The 27,998-nt window shown below is 37.7% G+C and overlaps 2 protein-coding genes across 7 annotated transcripts; one reads left to right on the top strand and one right to left on the bottom strand.

Annotated features, from left to right (window-relative positions):
• Positions 1 to 22: 22 nt before the first annotated feature.
• Positions 23 to 26,549, bottom strand: LOC138945037 (thyroglobulin). 6 transcript variants are annotated; one of them, XM_070316207.1, is made up of 14 exons: positions 26,299 to 26,549; positions 25,885 to 26,058; positions 25,373 to 25,539; positions 23,914 to 24,357; positions 23,220 to 23,506; positions 11,872 to 12,059; positions 11,373 to 11,514; positions 6,863 to 7,299; positions 5,572 to 6,124; positions 4,962 to 5,205; positions 4,324 to 4,592; positions 2,296 to 4,080; positions 1,457 to 1,914; positions 23 to 1,283 (listed from the first exon to the last, which is right to left on the bottom strand). In XM_070316207.1, exons 7-14 carry the CDS (start codon positions 11,473 to 11,475, stop codon positions 1,110 to 1,112), a joined length of 4,023 nt encoding a protein of 1,340 aa, XP_070172308.1. In that variant the 5' UTR covers positions 11,476 to 11,514; positions 11,872 to 12,059; positions 23,220 to 23,506; positions 23,914 to 24,357; positions 25,373 to 25,539; positions 25,885 to 26,058; positions 26,299 to 26,549; the 3' UTR covers positions 23 to 1,109. The 6 variants fall into 6 exon arrangements, with proteins under 6 accessions (XP_070172308.1, XP_070172309.1, XP_070172305.1 ...); XM_070316208.1 differs by having other exon boundaries at positions 23,965 to 24,357; XM_070316204.1 differs by having other exon boundaries at positions 23,220 to 24,357.
• Sec13 (secretory 13) lies at positions 26,497 to 27,998 on the top strand. The gene is made up of 3 exons (XM_070316213.1): positions 26,497 to 26,867; positions 27,043 to 27,433; positions 27,502 to 27,998. The coding sequence occupies exons 1-3, from the start codon at positions 26,626 to 26,628 to the stop codon at positions 27,808 to 27,810; spliced, it is 942 nt and encodes a 313-aa protein (XP_070172314.1). The 5' UTR covers positions 26,497 to 26,625; the 3' UTR covers positions 27,811 to 27,998.

The raw sequence follows: 27,998 nt of genomic DNA, 5'->3' as shown, positions 1-27,998 counted from the left end.
ATCTACTTTAATAAAAGTCGAGTAAAAGCGAGGATTTCTCTAGTTTGTGGAGAAGAACAATCTTTTGTTCTTGGAAAACGGGAGAAAGTTTCAATCTTTATTCGTCATTATGTCTATATAAATAATCAAACACAAATTTAATATTTACATCCGCGCGACGTATTAACGTAATGACACCCTAGTTTTCATGATTTGTAAACCGAGACATCCTTACGTTAGTGACTTCCACATCGATGAGACGATGAAGATAAACTGGCGAGAATGATGAAATGATTCCTAAAAACAGTCTATTTTCTCGACGATCGACTCGCAAATATTTATCGTCCATCGGTAAACTCATCGTTTACGGACAACAAAAATTATTATTTCTAGTGATAGAAATCTTATCTTATTAATTTATAGTGATAGAATGATATCGAAATAGTAATGTATAATAATATGTAATATAATGTATATATATGTGTACTTTTTTATTAAATAGAGATAAAAGATTAATATCAAATTTCCGAAAAATGTCATGCAGTGCATCGTCGAGTTCATAGACTATAATAATCTCGTGTGGATAATAAATTATAGCACGAAAATATGACAGTGGAATATACATGACGCGGCTTTAACTACGTGTGTATTATATCGTGTACGACAGTGATTCGCGTCTCGTGCTACGCTATTAAAATTCTTGAGTCTCTATCTGTCATATATATCCGCTAGATCCGCTCTTTCTCTCTCTTTCTCTGAATATATTATTATAATTGATAAGAAAACAATCTCACGTAATATATTGTGTGTGTACATGAGAAAGAGAGAGAGTTAATATACATATGATTACATATTTTATTTTTTCATTCCATTATATAAAAAGATTGTGACAGAGGGACTCAATGGGATTGATTAATTGGTTGATTAAAAATAAATCACGATTATCGCGCGACTACTTGAAAAAGTCAAATTAACGCGCATGTTTCGAAGGATTTAGAGATTGATAACCCTGCACCCATAATATATTACATTATATTTCCTATAATTTTTTTTTAGAACCTTCCGGAAACAGAAATTAAGGAATCACTATCGTACAAGGTGAAAACGATCGACATGAAAAGAGCATCGAATTATGCTTCAACAATGTTATCCGATGTATCAATATCTTTCAGTATCTGTTGTGCCGCAGCTTCCTTCTCCTTCTCATCTTGTTCCGTTCCCGATATCACGTAGACCGGTTGTTGACTGTAAGCGAGAAAGTGTTGGTCTACGGAGAGCATCTTCGTGGGATCCTTCATTTTCATCTGCAACAGATTCCTTTAATTCGACGACAGCTGATATTTTACATCATTTCCGCGAACGTTAAATATGATCCAGTTCCGTTAAACAAAATTAGACTAGAATTATCACATATAGATCCATTGCGTATAATCTCAATAAAATTTCACGACCAGATTGTATCGCGTATTGCAAGTACCTTTTTACGATATAGCATCAGCAGAATGACGAGGCTGCTAATAATAAAGGCGCTTCCTGCCGCGAGCACGAGCGTGGCCGTTTGATAGACCGGTGTTTCCACTTGTGTCAGAATCTCGCGCTGCTCCAATGCAACAATCCGACTCTGCATTGCCACGGGAGTGGAGCGATGCGTGAAGCGCGAGGTCGTCGCATCTGCGGATGAACCCAGCATGGATAGCTGTTGGATTCGCGTAAGTTCCTCTAGATGGAACGCCACATCTACTTTATTCGCACCGACAATCTCGAAGCTTAGGATCGCCGAATCTTGATTAATTTCCACTCGTACGCCTTTCCGGAGCATCGCGCCGAGCTCGTGTAGAAGATCCTCGGCCTTTTCGGTGAATCGTGCCTCATCTGCGGCGAGAAATCGACCAGGGAAACGTAATGTCACCTCGACGGCTTCGACCGGTGTGGGCACTAAAATAAATTTGTAATTAGTATAATTAATATATTTATAATTAAAGATCTCTGTATGCGCACATCAATGTTTGAGAATTGTGTTTTATAAGAATTATATAGTTTAGACATTTTTATGTACATTTAATTTATATTTTTATTTTATTCTACATTTTAATTTCATATTTTTATACTTTTGTATATATTTTTTATTCTAATTTATTTTTGTTTTATATTTTTAAAAGGAAAGATCTTAATATAAAATTGTATCAACAAAAATATCTATAACAATAAAATTTGAATTTATATTAAAATAGATATAATCTTAATAAAAAATTCGCTAAAGTTATTTCAATAAAATTTTATTTAATTTAAAATAGCATCGAGATCTTTTCTACTCACGGCAAATGCTCGTTCCCTTTAAAAACGGCTCGGAGCCGATCAGTTGATTACCGGCTTCGTCGACGCACCAGCAAGTATCGCCGGCACACTGTGTAGGCTCGAATCTACCCTGCGGATCGCATATTGTCGGCACGTGGCCCTTGTCTTTCATCGCCTGACACCTGGTCCCGAGAATCTTCCCCGCTCGCCGCTCGTCCATTTCCAAGTCCAGCAAAGCATTCTCCATGATCGCTTCAATCTCGCGATCTATTTCTTGTGGTCCTCTGCCGCCTCGTCTAGCTTGCCGGAAATTACATTTTGGCTCGGCGCCCCTGATGAGCGAACCCTTAATCGGCTGGCCCTTGCGATTGACGCACCAACAGACACCGACGTGCTCTAGACATTGCACCGGTTCCCACATCCCATTATCGGGATTGCATTTGGGTAGGAACGTGGACTGCTTAAGCCTCTGTGATCTCTTGAGATTCTTTTCGCGCAGCCTCTCGCATTGCGATAACACGGGGCACACGGTGTCGCATACTAGCCGGCTGGAGAAATCGTTGTGGCCAAGGGTGCATTCGTGTTTCTGCCGGCACTCGTTGCGTTCCGGATCAAAGAACCATCTCTCGGTCTCATTGAAACCCACACCCGAATTGCACGGTACTCGTCTCGGTGGCTCGAAGCATACATCACGCGGTTTCGGACAACATACCGCGTACTCGTCCAGCGGCGACAGCTCGCATTTGTGCGTCGAAGGGCAATGGTGGCCGTGAGGGCCGCAGGTGGCAACCGAGCCGTTCTGCTCAATTAACGGTGAGCCGTTCGGACACGGATTGTCCTTCTTCGGCAGACAAACGGGCACGGGAGGACAGGGCGGCGCGCTACACGCCACCTCAACCATTCTGCACGCTTCGTTTTCGCCGCGGCATATGACGCTGCGGCACGGATCGCGACACGAGCACGTCGGACAGCCGGTATCCGCGTCCAGCTCGAAACCGTCCGGACAATCGAGCTTGCAGTCAATCTCCGGACATCTGAAAGGCGTATTACAACGTGGAACGATTCCTTCGAGAACTCGGGTACCCGCTGCTTCCTTGCCCTCTTCGTCCACGCACCAGCACACGCCATTGTGACACTGAACCGGCTCGAAGGCGCCGTCGGCATCGCATCTAGGTATGTAGATTCTTCTAGCGGGCTTGCCCGATTCTCTGGCGGCGTGTTCGGCAACCGCACGGGCATGCTGGCAGGCCGTGGCCATGACGGGGGCTACGCATTGCGTGCCGCAGCCAGTCGAGCAACATTTGTCACCGGACGGGCATTCCTGATCATTGCTACACTGCAGCTCGCAGCTCGACGAGCTCGGTACAAGGTACGGGCACTGACCTGGCTTTGTCGTCAAACAAGCCGGTACCGCCGGACAATACTGATCCGGACCGCAATTCACATCGATCATTGTGCAGGTCTCTTGCGAGTTGCAAATGACATCGCGGCAAGGTTCGTGACAACGACATTGCTCGCAACCGGCTTCGTTCACTTCATAGCCGTACGGACAGATCAGGTTGCAATAGAGATGCTTGCAGATTCGCGTAAATTCTTTGACGGCGTTACAATCGGCTGAGGCGGCAGGGTCTACTCCAGTCTTCAGGATCACTCCGCGATGGTTCACGCAGTTACAATCTGTACTATTGTGACATTGTAGAGACTTGAAGCTGCCATCTTGCTCGCATTGAGGTGCCGGGATCGCCAGAGACATTCCCTCCCTCGTACCTTCCATGCGATCGTTAAAATCTCGCAGATACTCGCACACTGAATTTTCGTGAAGACAAAAAAATTTTTTTCATAAAAAGAAATTTTAAGGCGAAATTAGCAAAGAAGTCAAGCTAATTTGATATGTTTTGAATTCTAATATTTAAATATTTAACTTTAATCTTTAACTCTGTATATATATAATACTTGTCATAATTAATAAGTGTTGTAATATACAATTGAGAAATAGTTTTATTAACACATTACTTATTTTACATTTGATTATTTATTAATGAAATTTACTTGTGGGTGCCTTTTCGAGGCTTGGTGTTTCCACACAGCACACCGATTGACCGGCTTCTGATACCACCGTGCACTTGTAATTGTCGGGACAAGTTTCGTTAGCGGAGCAAGTCACGGCATTTCCACCCTGATCAATCAGCGGCGTACCAGAAAGGCAAGGACTTTTAAAGATCTTCCTGGGTTTACATTCCGGCTTCGTTGGACAGAGAAAATCTGGACAGCCGTCTTCCCGCTTTAGAGTACATTCTTGTTCTTCGGGGCAAGGAAATCTATGAAGGTAGTAATTTAATTTAGCAATATATATATATTGATTCACCCTTTTTTATTTATTTTATGTCACATTCTCTCTCTCTCTCTTTCTCTTCCTCTTGTAGTTTTTAAAAATGTTTTAATAATTTTTTAAAATAATGAATTATATGATGTAAATAGAGAGAGATTATTATATATTTGCTTTTTATTAATCCAATAATTAAAAAATAATAAATAAACAAGATAATTTTTAAATTAATAATCCTCTCTTTATGATTTTTGTATAAGAAAAAATTTTTTAAATATTGTATTTTTAGAGAGAAAATATTAAAGTTTCCGTTTGCTCGCAAGTAAAGGATTAATCGCTACTGTAGCGTAACGATACCTACCCTTCGCACGGATCGTCGCATTCGCAAGTTGGGCAACCGAAGGCATCCGTTTTGAAGCCGTACTGGCAAACCTGGGCACACTGCTGAGGGGTGCAGGACGCCGGAAGCGAGCGCGCCTTACTTATCGATCTACAGTCAATCTTCTCGGAGGGACCCATGGAACCGGATATCTTTCTACCCTCGGCGTCCACGCACCAGCAAACAAGACCGTTCCTCGAACACTGTCTCGTCTCGAAATCTCCGTCTACATGATTATATTGTGTATTTTAAAAGCTTTATTTTTATACACTAAGAATAAGCGCAGACACGCTGCGCATTGAAAGCTCAAGATTATGGAGAAGATAATAAACTCGCGCAGTTGCTACTCAAATACACCAGTTTTGACTCATAAAGTATCTTTCTCTCTCCCTCCCTCGGCCTTTCGTTTAATCAGTTCTCTATTAACGGTGCATGCAACTTTCTTCCTATACAGCCGTCTTTAACACGTGTTGAAGGGTCATACAAATTAGACGGGCTGACGTCAAAATTTTCTATCGTCGATAAATTCGTTTTAACGGACGCGAATATTCAATCTTCGCTCAATCAAGGCAAAATAACTTATTTACCTTACCTTCTGTACACTGCGGAACGTAACCGCGACCCTGGCGCTCGGAGATGCTGAGCATCTCGGCGAGCATGCGGTCACGATGGCACACACTGACGCCCCGGGGTATCGCGCACACGTTACCACCGCAACGCTCGCTGCTACAACATTTTTGGGGTCCAGGACATTCGAGATCGTAGCGGCAGCTGGGTGTGCAGGCTGAGTTTGCGGGCTCCTTCACAGGACACGAGCCGGATCGCTGCAAATTTACGCTGGATGGACAACAGACCCCGTACTCTTGTCCAGACTCCACCAGACAGCTATACATCGGCGGACAGGTCGGCTTGCCCGGCGTGTCGCCACAGAGAAACGGCCGCGGTGAATCGGTGATTTGTAAAGGTTCTCCCGTCGGACAGATCGTCAACAGAGACTTGGCCTTCCGACAGCTGGGCAGCGGAGGACATGGCGGGCGTGCGCAACTCATCTCGATCAGCTCACATGTCTGTCCGCTTCCCGGACAAGTGACACCGCGACAAGGATCTCGGCACTCGCACTTGGGACAGCCAGTACTTTCGTTGATCTAAGGACAAGGACATCTTAAGTGTAGTTGAAATAAGATAAAGAGATGGTCCTGTTTTAAATCTTTACATAAAAGTATGAGATTTTATAGAGCATTTCATATATCTAGATCTGATCTTTTTATAATAACGCTTTTATGAAGAATAATTTACAATGTAACGATATATGCTTTTGTTTTTTACAAGTTTTTATTTTCTAAAAACAAGAATTTTTTATATGTGCTATTTGACAGACAATTTCTATCTGGTACACATCTGCTGTCTATTATTAAAAAGGAAGTCGCTGATAATATAAAGCAGATAATGTTTAGCGAGTTTATAATATGCATCATTAAAAATATCTGCTTTATATTATCAGCGACTTCCTTTTTAATAATAGACAGCAGATGTGTACCAGATAGAAATTGTCTGTCAAATAGCACATATAAAAAATTCTTGTTTTTAGAAAATAAAAACTTGTAAAAAACAAAAGCATATATCGTTACATTGTAAATTATTCTTCATAAAAGCGTTATTATAAAAAGATCAGATCTAGATATATGAAATGCTCTATAAAATCTCATACTTTATGATAATGTTTAGCGAGTTTATAATATGCATCATTAAAAATATCTTAAATAATTTAAAGATGACATTTCTTTTATCTAATAATAAGGTAAAGATGGAGGTAATGTATACTTTGATATTTAAATAAAGATAAGATGAAGAAATTTTCATGTCTAGATAATTATCTAGGATACCTCGAATCCCAAGGGGCAGAACATACGACAGCTGTGAGCGGGACAGACGCGGGGCTTGTAACAGTCGATGTCATCCTTGTTGGGCGCTCTGGTACCGGGAATTTCGATGCCGATCGCGTCGACGCACCAACAGTCGCGTCCTCGCGGATCACACTGTATCTTTTCGAATTCGCCGGTCTCATTGTCGCATCGCGGCACGAATTGCGACGGGCCCTCGGTACCGAGAGCCCGCGATCGCCTCACGGCCGCCAGTGCTAATTGCTCGCATCCGGTCAGTTGGCCCGCAACGCATCGGAAGCCGCACGCGGTCCTGCAGCAGCGTTCCTCCGGCGTGTTCCTCTGGCACTGAGAATCATTCTCGCAGGCCGGCGCCCGCGATGGACACACGTTCTGTTCGTCGAGGGAAGGACATCGACCGACGGCCTTCAGTGATGGCTCTGTGTAATATACAAATTGTTCCTATTAATTTGTATAAATTTTAATATAAAATTCAATTATTAACAGCGAAAAATTTACACATATCTTACAAGATTCACTATAAACGGGATTTTTTATCGAAAAAGACGTGCCCCTCTAGGATTAGCTATCATTCAGTCAGTATTAAATGTAGGATGTTCCTAAAGCGACTATTTATTTTGCAAAATAAGAGAAATTATGAAAAAATATCTTTAAGACATGAGAATATATAAGTATTTAAGCAAAATACATACTGTACTTGATCCAATTTAATTATTTTATTAATAATACCTCTAATGTTACCACCAAACTAGATACTCATTTTAGAAAGAATCTATATTAATATAGCGGCAAAAAGAAGGGACCTAATTGGTATTATGTAATCGTAGAGCTCTTATCTATTTGCGCTAAAATCTTGGGTTTATGCATAATTGAGACGCGAGAGTCGCAAGGATTTTAATGTTGAATGAGGCGACGATACGTGATGGATTAGTGGATTAATCAATAAGTTATACTTATTACTTATAGCAGGACCGCTAAATAGGTCACTGTGCGAAATAAAGTGCTTTCTCGGACGAGAAGTCGAGAGGCGAGACGTTGTTTTCGAGTACGCTCGGGCTTAAAGTGTAGCATAACGACGATGATGATAATAATAATAAAAATAGCCAGAGTCGAGACGGCTATAACGGTTCCTCGGCATCCTACTGCCACACTTACTATACTTACTCATCGCCTATCGTACTATGAGCGCATTTACCAGGCGGTACCGCAATGGCAAAATACATATGTACCTCCGAACACTCAAAGGAGAAGAGGAAAGCGCGTGCCAAAACGGGATATACGAACGTGAAATATTAATCAGTACGAGAACGCGGAAACAAATCGTTAGATTCTTACCAAAAAATCCTCAAAAATATAAGGAGGTGTGAGATTCGAGAGATTGATTTTTATAATTTTTTTAAAGGATCCTTTTATAGAATTTTATTAGTTTATAAAAACCCCTCTCTCTCTCTCTCTCTCTCTCTTCCTATGGTTAAAAAAAAAATACAAGATGTCACTGTAACATAAAAATTTCAACTAAAATTAAGCTTTTGTATTAATTTATGCATGACTCGATGGGAATTTACCGCGCATTCCGTTACGTGGCACATATTAATACGCGAAGAGCGGTGATGCACGTTCGCGTGACAAATGAAGAAAGTTCCCGGGGTCCGGATGGACATATACGAAAAGAAAATCCGCTCGAGCGGATATTCCGTTTAGGTGCACCTGGCGAAAGTCTCCGCCGAGATATACATACCATATATATATATATGCGATGTATGTGTACCCTCCTCCCGTACGTCGATGTACGAAATGTGCGCGTCGCGTGTCAAACGGTCGTCTACCGGCTGTTTTCACACCGATTTGAAACAATGTTCCGTAAAAAAAGAAAAAGAAGATTCAATAAAACTGTCACGAAAAATAGGCGACACCGCATATCCGATTATTCAAAATTATCGTACGCGAGAATTCTTTCAATTTTTCCAAAGCTTCCATCTAGTCTTCTACCTATGATTCAAGACAGAATTCGAAACGCATATAATTTTATATATTGTACATTCGCAAATGTGATTTGTCCCTTTTCGAATTTCGAGGAATGTACAAATGAATTTAATATGCGCCTCGTTGTCGAGTCAGCGTTTCCTCTGTATCTTCAATTTCTTTTCTTTCTCTCTCGAAAAAGAAAAAGAAAGAAGAAGAAGATATGAAAAAAAGAGAGAAAGAGATGATAATATGAAAAAGAATGAGAAGGAAAGGCGAGGGGATGCCTTTTAAGGGCGGGCGGGAGAAATTCAATTTCTTATTGCCTATGGCATGCAAATCGGGTTGCCCTCGATATTTATTGAGAAAAGGCCTGCATCCTGCTGTAACACATCGGGACGGAATCGATTGCCGGAATGTAGGATTATACGGGAGAGGAGGCTCCTAACTAGCCGTCTCGTTCCGCGATTATCATGGAAATCGTCTCGTTACGTACGTTATTTAATTCACCGATCGCATATATTGGAGACGCGTGCAATTCAATACGTTTACTATCGATACACGAGACGCGTTACGGGATATTTATCCGTTAACATAACTTAGATTCCTACTTAGAGGGATGTCCTACACGCGAAAATTATCTCTACATCTCGATTAGCAATAATAAAAGATTGCCACGAATAATATCCATTTTACCACAATAATGAAAATTAAATTTGTCTAAATTAAGCATCTCGTTTTCGCGACGTTTAATTATTTATTGCGAGCAAATCTACTTTAAAACAATTACATGTTAATTATTACTTATTAGAGTAAAGCGAAAGAGCGATGTTTTATCTCCCGCATGCGCGTAGAAAATTTTACAGTACAAATTACATGATAAATGCCATCTTCCTTTACAACATTTATTGTAAAGTTGAATATAAAAAGACGTTAGATATTTATTATTGTAAATTTGTATTCCATTATTTGTTAACAATTATGCATCAAAATATTTCAATAATTATAATATTCTTTTATATATACAATATAATATACATACATATATAGTATTATCGAATAAAAATATCGTGATCCCTTTCTTATATGTTGGAATGTGTTGCACGATTATAAATATTATAAATATCGCAATTTTTACTATAATATTTTCATCGTGATACGGGATTTAATTCAAAGGGATTAAACGCAGAATCGGAACAATATATCCAGCGCTAAACATGAAACGTGAGCAAAGACCGCAGAGAGCGGGCTTCGCGCAATATCTAATTTTGCACTCGACGCTTCTCGAGCAAATGGTCATTTATGAAGGGTCGTTTTTCGCTCGCTCCGGTAAGCGGGAGGAATTGCGCGACGCCGAGAGAGGAAATTCGCCGCCGAGGGCGATCTCGAACAGAATCCTCAAATTCCCCCTGAGGAACATATGTCGCGAATATGTGCGATGGCGTGCAGTTGGTTGGTTCGCGCAACATCAAGTACGAATCACGACCGTTCGCTTTCGGCTTCCGAAATCCGCTCACGTCTAACCATGGCACATTACATGCAAATGCACGTTCGTTTCAAGAAAGAGAAAGAGAGGATTCACTTTTTTTTTCTCGTTGCGCACGGATCTTCGATCGCGCCTTCTAGGCATTGTCCTATATGCGAGACAACTCGCTGCCGACTCCGATTTTGCAGAGATAGCGCGACGCCGAGAATGATATATGGACGGTGTATTAGGGAAAAAATAATAAATTCGCTGTAAATCTAAGAAAAAAAAAAAAGAGAGAGAGAGACAGCTGGCGCGTCATAAATTTTTGGATTAAAAAGGATCGGTTGAAGGAACATTCGGTATTGTCAAAAGCTCAAACATATGGCCCGAGAAAAGAGGGTTTATTGATAAAAAAAATAGAATTTTGATTGATTTAATACTTTAAAATTCGCTTTTTTTAGATTGTTAGTCTCATTGTTATTTTCAACATATTGACTTTATACTACGATGCCTTTAAAAATAACACTTTCAAGTGCATAAAGAAATAAATAATATTCTAACTTGCGATTAAAATTTTATTGCAGTATAGTAACTAACATAATCATCCGAGAAAAAAATGGTGTAATGATTAGTAAATATAGATAATTAATTAGAGAAGGTCTGATAACGTATGTAATTTTATATGATATCATTACGAGTATATACATCTGACGTATATTTTTTCTCGAATATGATTAGAAAAATAAAGAAAATATTAGTAATGATAATGTCACATCAAGGAAGATATAATATATATAAAAAAAAAAAAACTATTTCTGCAATTATTAAGCTATTATTTCTCATCCATAAACCTTCTCTCTTAGGGGAAAGTTACATGAATGAAATCCATTCTCGAAAAACATTGTTTCGGATAAGATTGTCATTTTACTCGAGTTCTCTCTTTTAAGTACGATAATAAATTGACGGAAGACGTCAAACCACTGAGCAGTAAATAATGAAACGCCGAAAAAAAAAGACAGAGAGAGAGAGAGAGAGAGAGAGAGAGAGAGAGAGAGAACGTACCTGCGGTGATCGATGACGACAACGAGAGAACGAGCAGCAGGCAGGTCGACGACACCCACACAACGGCGCAGGCAAGCCCACCGTTGCAGAAATCACGGCGCATCCTCAGCGCATCAAGTAATTTTTGAGCCGGCCGCTATATCTGCAACACAGTAGCGTCTTGATTAAAACGGCTTCAAGCCGTCGCGAATAATCGATGGGAACGTTAATTACGGTTACGGAAGCCGTATTCGTCGCATTATCTTTCACGACGAGAACAGAACCTTGCTTTGACAAGACGCGACGCGGTCTTAATAAGTCAACGAGCGGCAAAGTTAAGGTCCGTTGACTTTTCTTTTTCCGAGTGCACTATTTTCGTGGTGGTATCGATGTAAAGTCGCTTCTTTCGCAGTCCCATCGCGAGTCAGAGCTCTCCCCTTTAAGCCGCAGGAATAACAATGGGAGTTATGTCTCCTTATTCGTTATGCCGCGGGGAATATTCTAATGCGCTCTCTCCTACCTTATTCATGAGCCGAAGTCGACTTTAGATCTACGAATTGTCAGACCGTTTTCGTTCTTTCTTCGTCCCTTCTCAACTTTTTCTTCTTCTTTTTGTGTCTCGTTACAAGCTCGGCTACGATGTACTAGCTTCTTTTCATCGCCCCGATTATCCGGCCGCGCCCATTGTAATCATCTCCCGAGATGTTTCTTCGAAGAGTTCGTAATTAGGAATAAAAAAGAAGATTGTAATGGTCGTATTTTATCGATCGTATTAATATAATTATTACAATTGCAATGCCACTATATTGACTAATAATAATAATGACTAACTACTAATAATTATAATTGTAATGTCACTAAACACAATGTATCATATGATATAATTCTATTAACTTAAGAAAATATTGTCATTGGTGTATATTAATGTTTTCGCATATAATTAAATATTTAAGAAATAAGATTTAAGTCTTTAAGATGAGAAAAAAAAACGTACATATAAATGTATGATAACATTACTGACATAATCAATAATAGCGACAGTCGAGAAATATCTTTGATAAATAAATATTTCAAGCATTTTTATTATATCTAAAACCCATTTTTGACAATCTATAATTAACAGATCAAAAATTTAAGAGAAAATCTATTTGTAATTTTCTGAATATTTATATATATTTTATGCATGTGTGTGTGTGTATTTTACTTATTTAAACATTTTATTATGCGAAATATAAAATTAAAAATTTTATTTTGAATTTTATCGCCGATTATAGATCATCTAAAGTAAACTTGTAAAGCCCAAAAGTGCTTTAAAAAATCTCTCTCTCTCTCTCTTCTCATAGATCCTCTTTAATGCACTTTACTTCTTGATTCATATACGACGATGGCAGGCGAAGCTGTTCGACAGTGAAATTACCGGCGCGATGCGGCGGTTACATCCTTTGGGAAACCTTGAAATTTAGGATGTAGTTCGACGACATGAATAATGCAACGATAGTAGGATAGCCATGCCACGTCGCTGCATGATGGTAATTATACAGAGCAATCGCGTCGAGATTACGCTTATTGGCATTAGCCTGTTGTCAGCTGTCGGCCAGGACGTGATTCCAATCACGATGCGGCTGACAGATTTCTCCATTTCGGAAATTCCAACGTTCTCTAGAACAGATCTGTGATCCAAGAGCGTTGAATTCTATTTCTATAAAAATTATATAGAAGAAGTATTTTATATAATTCAATCTTTATGTACATAGAAATTTTTTTACCAACGGCGAATTTTCTAATTACACATGAAAGAAAATACTTATTATTACAAATATATAATAATAAAGAATAAAAATCATTCTGCCCTTTGTAAAAATATCGCATTCGTTCGAGCTTGACCCCTGAACGAAGTAATATAAACTCGATTTTGTGAGGGAAAGTTTTCGCTAATATTCGTCCGCGCTTTATTTAAAGCATACAGCTTTACTTAAGTCTGTTAATGGACCGTGAGAGTATATATGGTGGACGCATGAAGTCGAAAGGTAAATCCGATTAAAAGACAATAAATGTACGCTTGAGTAGAATATAACGAATTGAAGAGAGTTAAATGCAATATAGTTGACTTTGCTTTTTATAAAAGTGAAAAAATGAATAATTAATTTTACCAACTTTGAGATTAATTTTATCAAGCTTCTAAAAATTTAAGTTAAATATGGTGTTAAATTGAATTTTTTAATCATTTACTAGCTGTTGCAAAAAACTCTTGTAGCAACATAAATAAAATAAGTCGATCGTAATCGAGATCAATTATTTAAAGTAAAAAATTACTTTTACCGTATTTGCATGTTTTTTGAATGAAAACGTTAATGATTGAGAGATTGAAATATTGAAATGATGTAATAGGTCTCTCGAATATAATCTGTGTAATTAATCTCGAATATTATCTGCTGCGTGGCATAATCATGTCGAATCAAGCGTGCAATCGAATCGAGCGCTAACAAGCGGTTCTGAAATTTCATTACGTTGGAAATTGTGTACTTTTTATCCATGTCACACATGCACGATTCCATAGCTCTCTCTATGTACCAAATTTCTACTCGATCCTACAAAATATTCTGCAACGGTCCACGTATACACATAAGCCGTCTTACTCTCTTACAGTTGATTCACCGGATGTGGGTCACTCGTCGTCATTGGAGTCTTCCTTCCGGGTCTTAGCCTTAGCGCCTTTAACTTTCTATTGTCGTCATGAATTCCCGAATACGTCGTCAAACTCGTCGGTACACTTTCGTGAGGACAAGAAGAGACGAAAGAGAGAACCGCTTGTACGACAGAAAACAGATGTGGGAGATCAGCCTTCCTCTTTCGAGGAAGGAATCTCACCGTCAAGTCGTCGGGAATCGTGAATGAGAAACAAAGTTGAAATCGCGCCGGATATACCCGGGATCGAGAAGAGTGGGCCGCGCCGGTCGGCACGAAAAGAAGAAAAAAAAAAAGAAACACCTCGCATCCTCTTACATTCTTCACGAGTAATATAAGTGGCACGGTCGTATAGTAAGTGCTACGGTGCGGCTTTTATGGCGACAATATTAGCGCCCGCACGAGCAGCAAATAACTGCTACTCGCACATACGGCGACGCTTGTGTGACATTATTATTAGATGCACTCGGAATGTTTCATTATTGAAGCGTACCGGATGTTCCAGGACTTCCGGGCCTGTAAACTCCGATTCCATTCCGTTGGCCTTTTTCCAAATATATATATCCCTTCGAAAGAAGGTAAAAAACAAACTTGCCAAGTACATAATATTCAAACTCGCGTTTCAAATAAAAATGCAACAGGTGGAAAAGTTTTAAAAAATAAATTATTAAACGTGCTATTAAAAAATAAGTTGTAGAAGAGAAAGAGAGAGAGAGAGAGGGGGTATGTATACAAATGTTATAAATATTAATATTATTGCAATATATAGTTAATACTATGCTTTAACTATATGTATATTTCCAATTTGTAAACAATATTATAATTGTATACAATGTTGTAATTCAAATGACATTCTTTGATATTAATTATAATGATTAGATGGCTTAGTAATTCAATATCTCTAAAATATTGATTATATGACTATATCGTATAATTACGATATGCATATTTGAATCTCTGTAATACATGTCATAATTTAAATGTAGGAGAGCGCTTTAAAATACAAATTATCCTATGCACTTTGTAATATATTATTAATATATTCATATTGTAATATTACAATAAGTACAAATATTGCAATCTAGACATATCATAATCAATACTTTAAAAATGTTAAATTAATAAATAAAACTTGATTTTTATCACAGTTTCAGATCTAGAGATATTTTAAGCACATTCAGTTTTACAGATATTGAAAATACATTCTTTGACAAGAATATTGAATAAACTATTCGATGATATACGGTCAATTGCTTTTTATATATGCACTTGGCATACTACATCATTTGTTTCTTTTACAAAGACTGATCTTTGTATTTAAAATTCAAAACCATGATTAATTTACCTCTTCAATTTTCACATATTTTTATTATATTATATTGTCGTGATTTTTGATATTCTGGTATTTATATATCACAGTTTATACTTTGATAATTATAAAATTTTAAAATACGGAAAAATTACAATCTGCTTCTACACATTATATATTAGTATATAAAAATTTGTAAAAGATATTAAAGTTTTTAGAACGTTTAAAGTTTCGAGAAATTTTGCTGAATCTTTCGAAATTAATATTTTCATTACATCTCGATTCTACTTGGATGATTTGACTTTTTTACGCCGGAAATTGTGCACTCGAGCATAGAGTGCATCTGGCCGATGGTTGCACACCAACTCGGAAATAGTTACACGCGCGAAAGTTATCTCGCTAGCTATGTACATATGTACATACGTACTTACAGTTTATAGAATCGTGAGTATCTTTTGCAAAAAAGACGCTACTTTATTTTATTATTCAAATTATTATTATTATAGATTATAAATTTTTTTGATATGAAACACGAAAAAGTTATTCTATTTATCATACTCTCTCGTCATTCTTTCCCTCTCTTTGTACCGACTCCATGTATGTAGCTTTGAAAATGTTAAATCTACACACGTTCGCTGGTTATATCTGGAACGTGGACCGCAAGCGTCTGCAATATTCACGTCTGACAAATGGGAATAGGATATAGAGCTGTGTTTCTCAAACTTGCACAGGTCACGAAATCCTAAGCATCTCCCGCGAATGCATTCTTACTTTATGCGGGTAATATAATTATCCTGGAAAATATAATACACACATATAAATATTTCGGAAAATAATTTATGCAATTACGATTTAGATATCTAATTGTGCAGCGCACATAAATACCAAGATAGAACAAATGCATATTTGCTCATATGAGATATTGAAGATGCTGTTCTCTTTCTACTCCGAAAGTTGCAATATTTATGGCGGCTACGCAAAACGAGTACCAGAAGGGCTCGCGCGCCCCTTGCGTTCATAATTGTCAGAATCTACGCGGTGGGGGGGAACGCTATTAAAACTTTCGCGAAATAAAAATGAAAAAACGTACGTCGCATACTTAATAAGGGAGGGAGTCACCGAATAACGATTCATCTTTTTTAATTGCCCAACCGGTATTCGTAGTTGAGTTGCACGCGCTACATCTTGCAACGATCGAAATGACGATCCAAATTTTAGAGAGGAAGCTTGCCTCCCCCCGGATAAATAAGCGCGATAAATTTATAACTAATTTTCCTGAATGTATGAAAATTTAATCGATAGAAGAGAAGTCGTCACATAATGCAATTCTATTCTCTCGACCGAGGCAACTATGTATATAATGTATGTATATACATACATTACAAACATTACACAGAATCTCCCGAGACCGACATCGAATATTCTTTTCAGTTGATGGCCGATGGCTTCGGCCGATTTGGAATCCATTTTTCCTGAAGATGGAAATGTCAAGACATCTATAACCGTCGAGCTTTTGAATAATTAATCATTCAAAAAGAGATTTATGGCGAATTGTGAGAGTATATATAGATGATAGAATTTTCAAGTATATAAAACTTAACAGAATTTTATGTCAAAACTGCTGTAACAATAATAAAATTGCAATTCGCAAAGCTTTATATAAAGGAGTAATTAAAACGATTACATCCAAGGAAATTGTGATCGAAAGGAGTATCCATATTAATTTTCTGGGACACGTTGTAATGGCAGATCTATCGATTAAAATCAGCGTGAGTAAGAAGCTGTTGTAGGTCGCATATCGCGCGTCGTTCCGATCTGATTAGCGCACTGATATAACATTCAATTTCCTATAGCAGATAGGTAGGATAGATAGATAGATTATATGGATATCTTCGAATAATGTTACGTGTTCCAGATCGCATCTCTTGAATGCAGATGGCCGGAAGAGTAGACGAGTGATTGAACGGTCCGATGAAACAGACACACGATCCATTTTTTTAACGTGCTACCGCAGAGTTATTTAAATGGAATCGCATATGCGGAAGTGTGCCATCTCGTTGTAAAGCTAAATTATATTGTAAAATCCGGATGTCCGGTGCCGAATTTTCCAAAAAAAAAAAAAAATTGTTTTTAAGAAAATTATTTACAATGTATTTTTTTAAATAATTATTTGTTTTTTTTTACACTAATTGATTTGTCTCATTATTCTGTACATAAAAGTATTACGGTAAGATTATCGAAAACTGAATATTTTACGAAATATTTTATTTTTTATATCAAAATATGTCAGATTAAAATATAAAATTACTCAAAAAGTACTTGATGAAAAAATACTTTATTATAGTGTTTTGGAAAGCTCTCGATGTCAGCTACAAGAATACTAAATAAAAAATGAGGATTTCCATTTAAGATTTTAAAGTTGACTTTCACATGACCTTCAAATGATTTTCCAAGGTCAAACCAATGGTACCATCTTATGGCCCCCTCGAAACCAAACAACTTTTGGCTGAAACATTTTTCTCTTCCGGGCTTGGTTTTTGAGATATTTGCCTGAGGAGATTAAAATGGGACACTCTGTATATGCTTTTCGAAATAAAAATGCCTAAAAACCGGCAATTCCGAATTGCTACATTTGAATCGAAATGGCTGCAAAATTCCATTGATATAATATTATAGTATAATATATCCATAATATTAATGATATAATATTCTTTATCACAAAGAGTATGTAATTTGTCCAGAATTAGCTTCCGTTAGATAATCCTCGTGACGGAAGCTAAAGCGAATACAAAATCGAGATGAACGCGTGAGTTAACGCGAGGGCAAAGTGAAAACTTTTTCGCTACGAGGTAAAAATCACCACCGACTGACTGCCGGTTCGGTGGTGTCGGCGTTGCTCCGAAACCGACGACCCATGGATTTCCGCCTACGGGCGAACTTCCTCCCGCGGGACGAAACGCCAGAGAAATTCTTTCTCGTTCGCGCTCCAGTCTTTTTCCCCTTTTTCCGAAAACATCGTGGAAAAACGTATCACGACGCAGTGTTCTGCAACATCGCGTCGCTACGAACAGCTCGAAAAATCGACATTTCCTGGTATTTCGAACCGTGTACGCGCGCATGTGTATGCGTGTGCATAGAGAAGCGGATTTTTACATTAGACACCGTATTAGATACGATGCCCGAGGCCAACAACATTTTGTGAAACGTACGCCGTGTAAAAGAAAAATGAAAAACAAAAAACTTTTAAATCTAAATTATCAAAACATTAAAAAATTTCATTTTTTCCCTTTCTTTCTTCAGCATATTTCGAAGCAAAAGCATATGAAAACGACACCGCATTTCCCTATCGCGATATAAAATATCATAATATATACATACTTTATATTTTTAAATACAAAAACACACACATACAATTCCTACTTTAACTTCGTAATGAAAGCAGATCAGAAATTTAAAAGCGAAACAAACCGTATTAAAATTTGATATTAAAGCTTGCGAATAGCTCGTGAATAAAAGGAGAGAGAGAGAGAGAGAGAGAGAGAGAGAGAGAGATAAGAGCACAGACCGCCTCTTCTGTCGGAAGTTACGGGAGTGCGCCGCTGTTTTCCTCGCGAAACGCTATTGGAAATTCTTTGTATGCTCCTAAAAGCAGCACGCGACGGGCGTTGTCAGCTAGACGACTATAAAATATTGCAGATTTGCTTGCAGCAAAGCTCAGAGACGAATCGAAAAATTCTCTCTCAGCCAAAAGACCGCCGTACCGTCGAAATTTTCGATGCTACGATTACGAACGAGGCATCTCGTTACTCTCTTTGAGCAGTCTATCGGACGAGTTTTTTTCTTTTCTTTCAGAAACACGTATTTCTCCAAACATTGCGCGCAAACCAAATTGTTAGAACAAAAAACTGAGAGACGAAACTGTCAAAAAATAAAATCGCTAACAATAAGATAAAACCTTCCTACACTTTAGCGATCGCAGAATTAATAATCCAACATTCAAATGTCTTGTCGTGTAAAATTTAATTCGTTTTACACGCAAACGTTGGAATATGTTAACGTTCATAAGCGTAAATACCTAAGCTTGTGTGAATTTTACTCGGTTGAAAGTTCCGTCGAACGGCGTGGAACGGGCACGCGTGGAAAAAAAAAAAAGAAACTGCTTTCACGTCCGTACTCCGCGAGGATATCGCGCAGATAGAAAACGTTATACAATGCGGTACATTCGAACATCGAACCGCGACGCCGCGTGTAAAGATTCGAGGCGAGAATTCCGCTACGCGCCCCGGCACGCGTTTGAAAATTCTTAGCGGTGCATCCTGCGTAAATGTATGCGTAAATGTATGCACGCGAGGCGCGGTTTGGGAAAAGGCGCGTTTACACGGGAGAATTGTACATTCTTGCGGCTGTTTAGAAAGTACACGCGAGGAATTGGTTAACTCTACTGGCCGATGTGCACAATCCTGACTTGCGCAAAGATTTATTACAGTAACGGGGCAAAAAAAAATATATATATAACATCCAGTGACCTAACGCACAGTCCAATTAAAATGTATAGAAATCCATGATCTCCAATTTTTTTCTTTTAACAAAACACGCAAGTGTGTAGTTTTATATTTTTCAATCTTTACGATTTGTAAATGGTATGTAATTGGAATTATAAAATCAAAATGTTAATATAATTTAATAGTAGTAAAAAATAATATACTATTGTAATAAATAATATGTAATAAATAATAAGTAATATATTAGAAAAGAATTTGCGCGCACGATACACACACATTCCCTTTGAGAAACTATAAATATTTAAAATCTTTAAGTGACAGTTTGCTTACAAGTATGATTTATGTTTATATCATAAATGAAGAATATACGATGTGTATTTATATCGCTAAAAAATTTGAGAATTCTTATAGTTTCTCGAGGCAAATGTGTGTAACGTGCAACTTTCTTTTTCGATATATGTATTACAAAGATTTATATCATAAAAATACAGGCAATAATAAGCTCGATTACAATATACAGTAACGCATAAGAGCTATAAAAAGTTTCTTTTTCCTCACTTTCTATTTAAGCATTGCTCTGAGTATAATGATGGAAATCGTTTTAATACAGGTTTAATCTCGCTCCATCCTAATAAGTATAAAAGGACGTAAAAGAGTTTAGCATCGATTTAGGCAACGAGTCGTGTAACTCGGAAATATTTCACGAAATATGATTATTCGTAACGCAAACTTTTACGAAAGCGTCAAGTTGAATATCGAGGCTTTACTCGAGAAGCATGATTTAATGTAAGCCATTTAAGAAGGCTAAAGTTTCTTTAGAGAATTTCCATAACACCGTCTTCTTCCCGGGGGAATATGGATCCGCTTAAGTCTCATTCTAATCGTAGCCTGGAAAGTATCCTCTCTCGTGAAAAAAAAAGAGGAATTTCTCTCTGCGCTCATAAATAAATCAGCAAGCATCTCGAGATGGGAAAGAAAGATTTTTCGCGAGTTGGAAATAAATCCATCTCAGCTAGAAAGTTACTTCGTAATTTTTCGTAAAAAAAACCAACTCGTTCTCTGGCTCGGCAAAACATATTCGACAATCGGGGCGCTCGGCGCAACAATGACCGACCATATAAAATTTTTGTTTCGGAAAAAATAAAACTGCGGTTTTGTACAACCTATCGATAATTTAGTTAATCCATTTTTTCGTTTTTTTTTTTTCGAAGATTGTTTGGCTATTGTTTCAATTAACAATATTCCACGATACTATCGTCTCTCTGCAATGTACAATATTTTTATCGATGAGTAAAAATTTTACATATAACAGAAAATATGATTATCATTTAATTTGTCAACTTACGTAAAAAGATAAATATAAATAGATAATCGCATTTACTCACAACATTGTAAAATAAAAATAAATATATAAAGAGAGGGATACAAAATAAAAAATAAATGTAAAAGACTCGCGTATTAAAAACATTGCAATAAAATTTATGCATGCGCACACAATAGCGTTGTAAGATTAAAAAAAAATCTCGCGAATCGTTCGCGGTTACTCCCATTTTCGAAAAGTAGCACACTGTGGGCCGGAACTCACCTCGATCGTAAGTATCAATTCCCGAGGATGTGACACGGTTTAATTCACCGATGTCGTCTCGTGTATGCACAAAACCCTTCGTTATGAAAACCCTTACTTGGATAGGAAGACGGCGTGAAAAATCGCGTGATAAGCACCGGATGGCGGCGCGTCGCGAATGCGTTTCGCCTGTTTACGACGGCGACGACGGCGACGCCGCTTCCTCGCGTGATCCTCCGAGATTCGCGCGACTCTCGTTCCTTTCGTTCAGTCCGCGCCGGACGACGCTCGTATACTGGCTCACCGTGTTCGGCGCGGCCTCGTATCTCGTATGATGACCCCCTTCTATAATTCTACGGCTCTACTGACGATGTATGTACGGTCACCGACGTCGCGCACGGGATCGAAATCGATCGCGTTCCGAAATGAAATCGTCGAGTAGGACGAGACGCGATGAACGAACAATTATCCGCGCGAGTTGACGAGGACCGTTTGCATGCTTGGCTTAACAATTATATCTCTCTATCTCTTTGTAGATTATAATCACAACTGCGATACTGATAGAAAATTAGCGTGCGACTGATCCTTTTAAAGATACAATTCCAATAATACGTACCTATATTGTACCTATATTATCAACCACGTAATCATGTTATTCCATTTTCTCATCCATCTAATATTCCTCAGGAATATTCGCGATATCGATCGATGAACGGATATTGACGATTAAGATGAACAGAGACCAAGACCTCATTCTAGTTTATAAGAATAAATAATAATTTGATTTTGTTTCAATCGAGGCATTTAAGATAATAATCCGCTCAATCCGCGAAGATAAAAGAATAAAGCGAGAGACATTAACTACAATATTTATTGTTAGCATACTTTTTAAATAAAGAACGCTCATCCTGAATGTGTATTTTCCCGTTCAAATGCGCCTATTATCTTGTACAGAAATGTGATTCAAAACCGTTATCGGAAATAAATTTGCGCTACGGTGATATCGCAGGGTTCACATAACGAAACGCTTATTAGCTAACTAGATTGCTAGATTGCTCAAACATCGGAATGCACGGTGTCATGACCGCGACGCGACCGATCGTATCAATAATAAATGAGGCAGACCAATCGATCGAAACGAATGACCCGAAAGCACCCACGATTACTCCGATATGATTCTGCCAACGAGATATACCGAGAAAGATGCTCTTCCAGTATCCGGTTAGATATCCGCGTCAGCAAAAAAAAAGCGGGGAAATTCTTGGACAACGAAGTAAATACATTCGCGATTAGATTCCAGAATTTATTGTCAACTATCGAATAAAATTTGTCTGTAGTTATAAACTCAATTCGCCAATAAAAATATTATTGCAACAAGGTTCGATCATATATATATATATAGAATCTCATAAAAAAAAATTTCATTTAAGATAGATTTCGCTTTAAGAGAATTTTAATCGAGAAGCTTATCTCACACGCACATTGCTCATCTGTGCTTTATATATAACGAATTCATCTTTAAGTTATCTTTTAACAAAGAACATTTTTGTATTTCAATAATAATCTTTATAAAGATTTTTCAATAATATTTTTCAACTTATCGCTATTGAAAAGAAATTATTAATGATCTTATGTAACTATACATATATGTATGTGATTTTTGTACAAAATCATTTTTTATAAATTTATAGTTTTGCCAGATTGTGCATATTTATTTAAGGCGTGTCAATATTACGCACATAACCAATGCGTCAATTATCAAAGATACCTTATCGATATTTTATATTTTATGAGAAAAATGTAAATACCTTTTTTTTCTCGTTGTCTCCCACGACGCCGATTATTCGATGTGTTACGCCTCTCTTTCCCTCTCTTATCCAATAAATCGCCAATCGTTTAATTCCAGTGCGCACGTGTTAAAAATTAATAATGTGGTCCGGGCTCTCTGGTAGGCGAGGAATCCAATCCTCGTACGACCCGCTTATTCACCTTTACGGTACTCGGCTGAGACGCGCCGCGCCGGCGTGGAAACTCGCGCGACGATACGCAAACGCGCGCTTTTGTGACGCTTCTATCCTGCATATTTTCGGATGTCCTGAAATATTACAGATTTACGTGATTGTGATCTTTATTCATATTTCTTGTTTATTGTGTAACGCTGAATATTAATGTCGCGAGATTCTCGATACCAGCATGATCGCAGTTCTAAAAGCATCTATTTAAATAAATAATAATTGATAATTTATGTAATAAATGATAATTCATTTATATGCGAATAAATAAATGAGAGAGAATTATTCTAAAATAAATTTATAAAATGTCTTTATAGATTATAAAGATATAGATTTTCCTTAGAAGTTGTTTTTGATCGTTTGCGACTCAGAAACTATCGCTGCCGCGACATTTCAATAAAGAAAAAAATCTTATTATGTTTGCATTTCGCTTTGTTACGTGTGAGAGAATTTAGTCGGAGATATAAAAAAAAAAGATAATAATACACACTCAATAGTGTAAAGAAGAACTCTCTCTTTAATTCTTGTAGCGTTTGTTGACCTGAGACGTTGCATTCGCGAAGAAAGACGATGAAAATATGAGGAATTCGTTGAAGAACGAATGCCGTTTGCCGTAGAGAGAAAGATGAACAATGGAGAAGAGGTAGAGAAATTTTATCTCCATACGAACGATGCCCTTGCTACGTGGCCTCCGGGCACGAGCGTGGCACCGAGTAGTCGTCGTCGAGAAGAGAGGCCCAGTGACCGACATTCCCCTCTCTCCTGATCCTTCCTACGATCCTCCTTCGACCGGATCTCACGGCGACACTGCGATCGTTCACACACCGGCGACCGAAGATCGCGAGCAGCCGGAACGCGGACTCATCGCCCTGGATTTCCGCTTGAATGAAGAAATCACTCGAGGACGCGTCATGAGTAATCTCGTTCCCAATATCTAAGAGAACAAAACATTTCACGCGCAAATATACAACAATATTCCAATTGACTATGTCAATATAATAATATACATGGAGAAAATATTATAGTAAAAATTGCAATATAATTTTTGTTTTATAATTGTGGAACATTTTAACTTTAACATATAAGAAAAATCACGTGCGCGCAATATTTTTTTGTTCAATATATATATTTTACAAAGGAGTATTATAATTATTCAAGTACTTTGATGCACAGACAAATGCATAATCATTAATAAACAATAAAACAAATAGATAATTTACACTTTTTATAGTAATAATATCTTAATGTCGTTATATTCCAGTTTTACGATAAAAGTTATGCATTTTTCATATAATTTGTACCGTAAATTTTTATCCATGTATAAGCATTTAAAGCAATAATAATGTAATAATAGTATATATAGTTTATATAATAACAGTAAAATAATAAAATTTTTGATACAAAGTAAAAAGAGAGCTCACGCATGTATGTACACACAGATGATTTCGTAACTAGTATTCTTTAACACAAAAAAACATTTCCATTATTATACATGAAAGTTATTCTATTATTAATATTCAAACAATTATTGAAAATAAAAGGGTAAAGTTTACCTGATTGCGATACTTTATCGTACATGAATAATCTAAATTAATTCAAATTATCCTCCGCATCTATTAATTTTCACTCGACTATTGTTATTGTCATCTCATCGTTATTATTATTCGTATCGTGATTAATCATAATTTCCGGCCAACATAGTTGCGTTAGTTTAACAGTCCGCAAATGCATTAACGCGACGGCAGAGATCCATTAACTACAATACGGATCTGCGCAAATCCAATCGCAAACACAATTACTATTCCGCTTGAGCGACACGCGATTCAGACCTCACGATTCGCGTCGATCCGCATCCGCATCGAGGCGGAACGTTGCGTCGTGTCGCGTCGCGCGAGACTCATTTCCGCTTCTATCAACGTTTTGTTATGCTGCTTCTGCTTACGGCTTACGTGTTTATATACTTGAAGCGAAGCGATGCGATGCGATGCTATGCGATGCGATGTGATGCGATGCGATGCGATGCGTCGAGATCTTTGTCGAGATCGTCGTCAGCTGTCGGGCTCCTCGCGATCGATAAACAATTCCGCGCCATGATTTCGCATCCGCCGGTCTGGTCCTAGGCAAACGTAATTATCGTTAATTGCGATTGCCACTCAACCGTACGGCATATCGAAAATTTTATAGTCGCCCGTTCTGAACCCGGTAAATGTCCAACACAGTATATATATATATGTATATAGATATACACGCATGCAATATGTACGGCTATTCATATGTACTATCCTTGTAGATACATTTCGCCATACACATAAAGACAGAAATGCCTCGTAAATTTGCACGCGTATTTGGTTTCTAAATATTCGCGCATTATTATTCGAAAAAATAGCAATACTATTTTTAAATGCGATAAAACTATATTATGTTATTATATTAACCTTATTATTCGTGATATGCGACTTACCTCATCTTCTGAGATAGATATGTCTCATAATAATGACTACTTTTTACTATCTAGGATCTAGGGAATAGCTTTTTTGTTCTAACGGAGCAAACAAAAGATCGGTTTAATAATATCCATGTCCATATTTTCGTTATCACATATCCCCTTTTAGAAATGTTTCTCAATAATAATTTTCTGTAAAAATACAGTACAATTCCTTTTACACCAAACTTTTACACATATTATTCTCTCTGTTGTCGCGTACTTGAATTTAATCGTAATGACAATAATGATGATCGTTACTTGCGTAGTTTATAGATAGATATCGATGAATAAATAGAAACTTTTTAGTACAAAATCCAAAACTCTTCATTGTTCAATAAATATGAAAAATATGACAAATATTTCATATAAATATAACAAATTAATACTCACAGCTCACGATACAATACCGTGTACGATCTTCGCGTGAGACAAATGGAACTACTTGAAGTCAAACTATCTTTTATATGAGGCAGATAAAAGTGTGGAAATCACAAATTATGCGACTACATTCGTGGGATACATAGAGTTTGTACGTAATTATAAGAGTTGCGCGCGCAAAGCGCGAAGGATGCGCAATAGATTCTCGCGCATATACTTCCACGTAAATGACAAGAGTTCTACGTCAACATAACCTACATCTTAGACGTGCGATCCGTCTTTACTTTTGAATTAATTCCGTGTATTATATATCGGTCGTCTGTGAGTTATCTCTTGAAAATGGTGTCCGTTTTAAATACCGTCGATACCGGTCACGAAGACATGATACACGACGCTGAAATGGATTACTACGGTTTAAGGTTAGCTACTTGCTCGAGTGACAATTCGGTGAAGATATTCGATTTAAAGAACGGCACTCAGAGCCTAGTTGCTGTTCTCAAGGGACACATCGGTCCCGTGTGGCAAGTCGCATGGGCGCATCCCAAATTCGGCAATCTTTTAGCGTCTTGCAGCTATGATAGGTATACGTTGATATCCTTGATTTTTTTTTTTTTTTCCTAAAATGTCATAAATAAATTTTCAATAATATTATTAAAAGTTCTTTTTTTAAGGATATATACTCGATAATTTAATAAAACATCTGAATGTAAAATATCTAACAGCTTAACATATATATATATATATATGTTTGCGTAGAAAAGTGATCATCTGGAAGGAGCTTGGAGAATGGACAAAAATATATGAACATACGGGTCACGATTCGTCTGTCAATTCGGTTGCCTGGGCGCCGCACGAGTTTGGTTTAATCTTGGCTTGCGGAAGCTCGGATGGATCAATCTCTATCCTTACAAATACCGGAGATACTTGGCAGACCCAAAAAATATCAAACGCTCATACAATCGGATGCAATGCAGTTAGTTGGTGTCCGGCGATCGATTCAGCTGTTGACTCAGCCAACTCGACTCAACAAAGAAGCGGTCCTATTAAGAGATTAGCCACTGGTGGCTGTGACAATTTAGTGAAAATATGGAAAGAGGAAGGCGATAGATGGATAGAAGAAAATAAATTGGAAGCGCACAGCGATTGGGTATGATTTAATATTGCAATGGAGATGTATTGGAATAAGGATCTACGTGTATTTTATCAAACTTACAGGTTCGAGATGTAGCCTGGGCACCAGCGGTTGGACCATCTAGAGCCGCCTTGGCATCTTGCTCGCAAGATCGCCGCGTGGTCGTATGGACTTCTAACGATTACGCTAGCTGGACGCCAAACGTTCTTAATGTCTTCGATGATGTAATCTGGAACGTCAGCTGGTCGTTGACGGGCGGTATCTTGGCCGTTAGTGGCGGAGACAACAAGGTCTCTCTCTGGCGCGAAAATTCCGAAGGACAATGGGCATGTATTTCGGAATTGAATAAAGATCAAGGGAATCTTAACAATCCAGATCAACGTGCATTGTAACGTCGTTAATAGAAATGTAAAGTAATGGCATTTTATACAAATAAGCGTTGTAAATTAACACAATTTGTTTAAAATTAAGTATATCTTGGCAACCTGCAGAGTTATTACGAGTTATTTACTATTAGTATTTGAACATCCGCAAACATTTATAATAAAATATAATATAATGTCGCTTAATTGTGATTATA

The sequence above is a fragment of the Polyergus mexicanus genome, unplaced genomic scaffold (genome assembly GCF_030449975.1).
Source record: "Polyergus mexicanus isolate NDT 795.1 unplaced genomic scaffold, iyPolMexi1.0 SCAF_3, whole genome shotgun sequence".
NCBI classification, from domain to species: domain Eukaryota; kingdom Metazoa; phylum Arthropoda; class Insecta; order Hymenoptera; family Formicidae; genus Polyergus; species Polyergus mexicanus.
The sequence above is the reverse complement of the archived record's forward strand: the minus strand, read 5'-3'. Positions and strand labels throughout refer to the sequence as shown.

Excerpts from the sequence above, each read along its gene's own strand:
- LOC138945037 (XM_070316204.1), bottom strand. The coding sequence starts at position 11,475 with ATGCGCCGTGATTTCTGCAACGGTGGGCTTGCCTGCGCCGTTGTGTGG. Across the intron at positions 4,593-4,961 it reads TGCGACGATCCGTGCGAAGG|ATTTCCTTGCCCCGAAGAAC; the intron begins GTAGGTATCGTT and ends CTACCTTCATAG. Across the intron at positions 1,915-2,295 it reads AAAGGGAACGAGCATTTGCC|TGCCCACACCGGTCGAAGCC; the intron begins GTGAGTAGAAAA and ends AATTTATTTTAG.
- Sec13 (XM_070316213.1), top strand. The coding sequence starts at position 26,626 with ATGGTGTCCGTTTTAAATACCGTCGATACCGGTCACGAAGACATGATA. Across the intron at positions 26,868-27,042 it reads GCGTCTTGCAGCTATGATAG|AAAAGTGATCATCTGGAAGG; the intron begins GTATACGTTGAT and ends ATGTTTGCGTAG. Across the intron at positions 27,434-27,501 it reads TGGAAGCGCACAGCGATTGG|GTTCGAGATGTAGCCTGGGC; the intron begins GTATGATTTAAT and ends TCAAACTTACAG.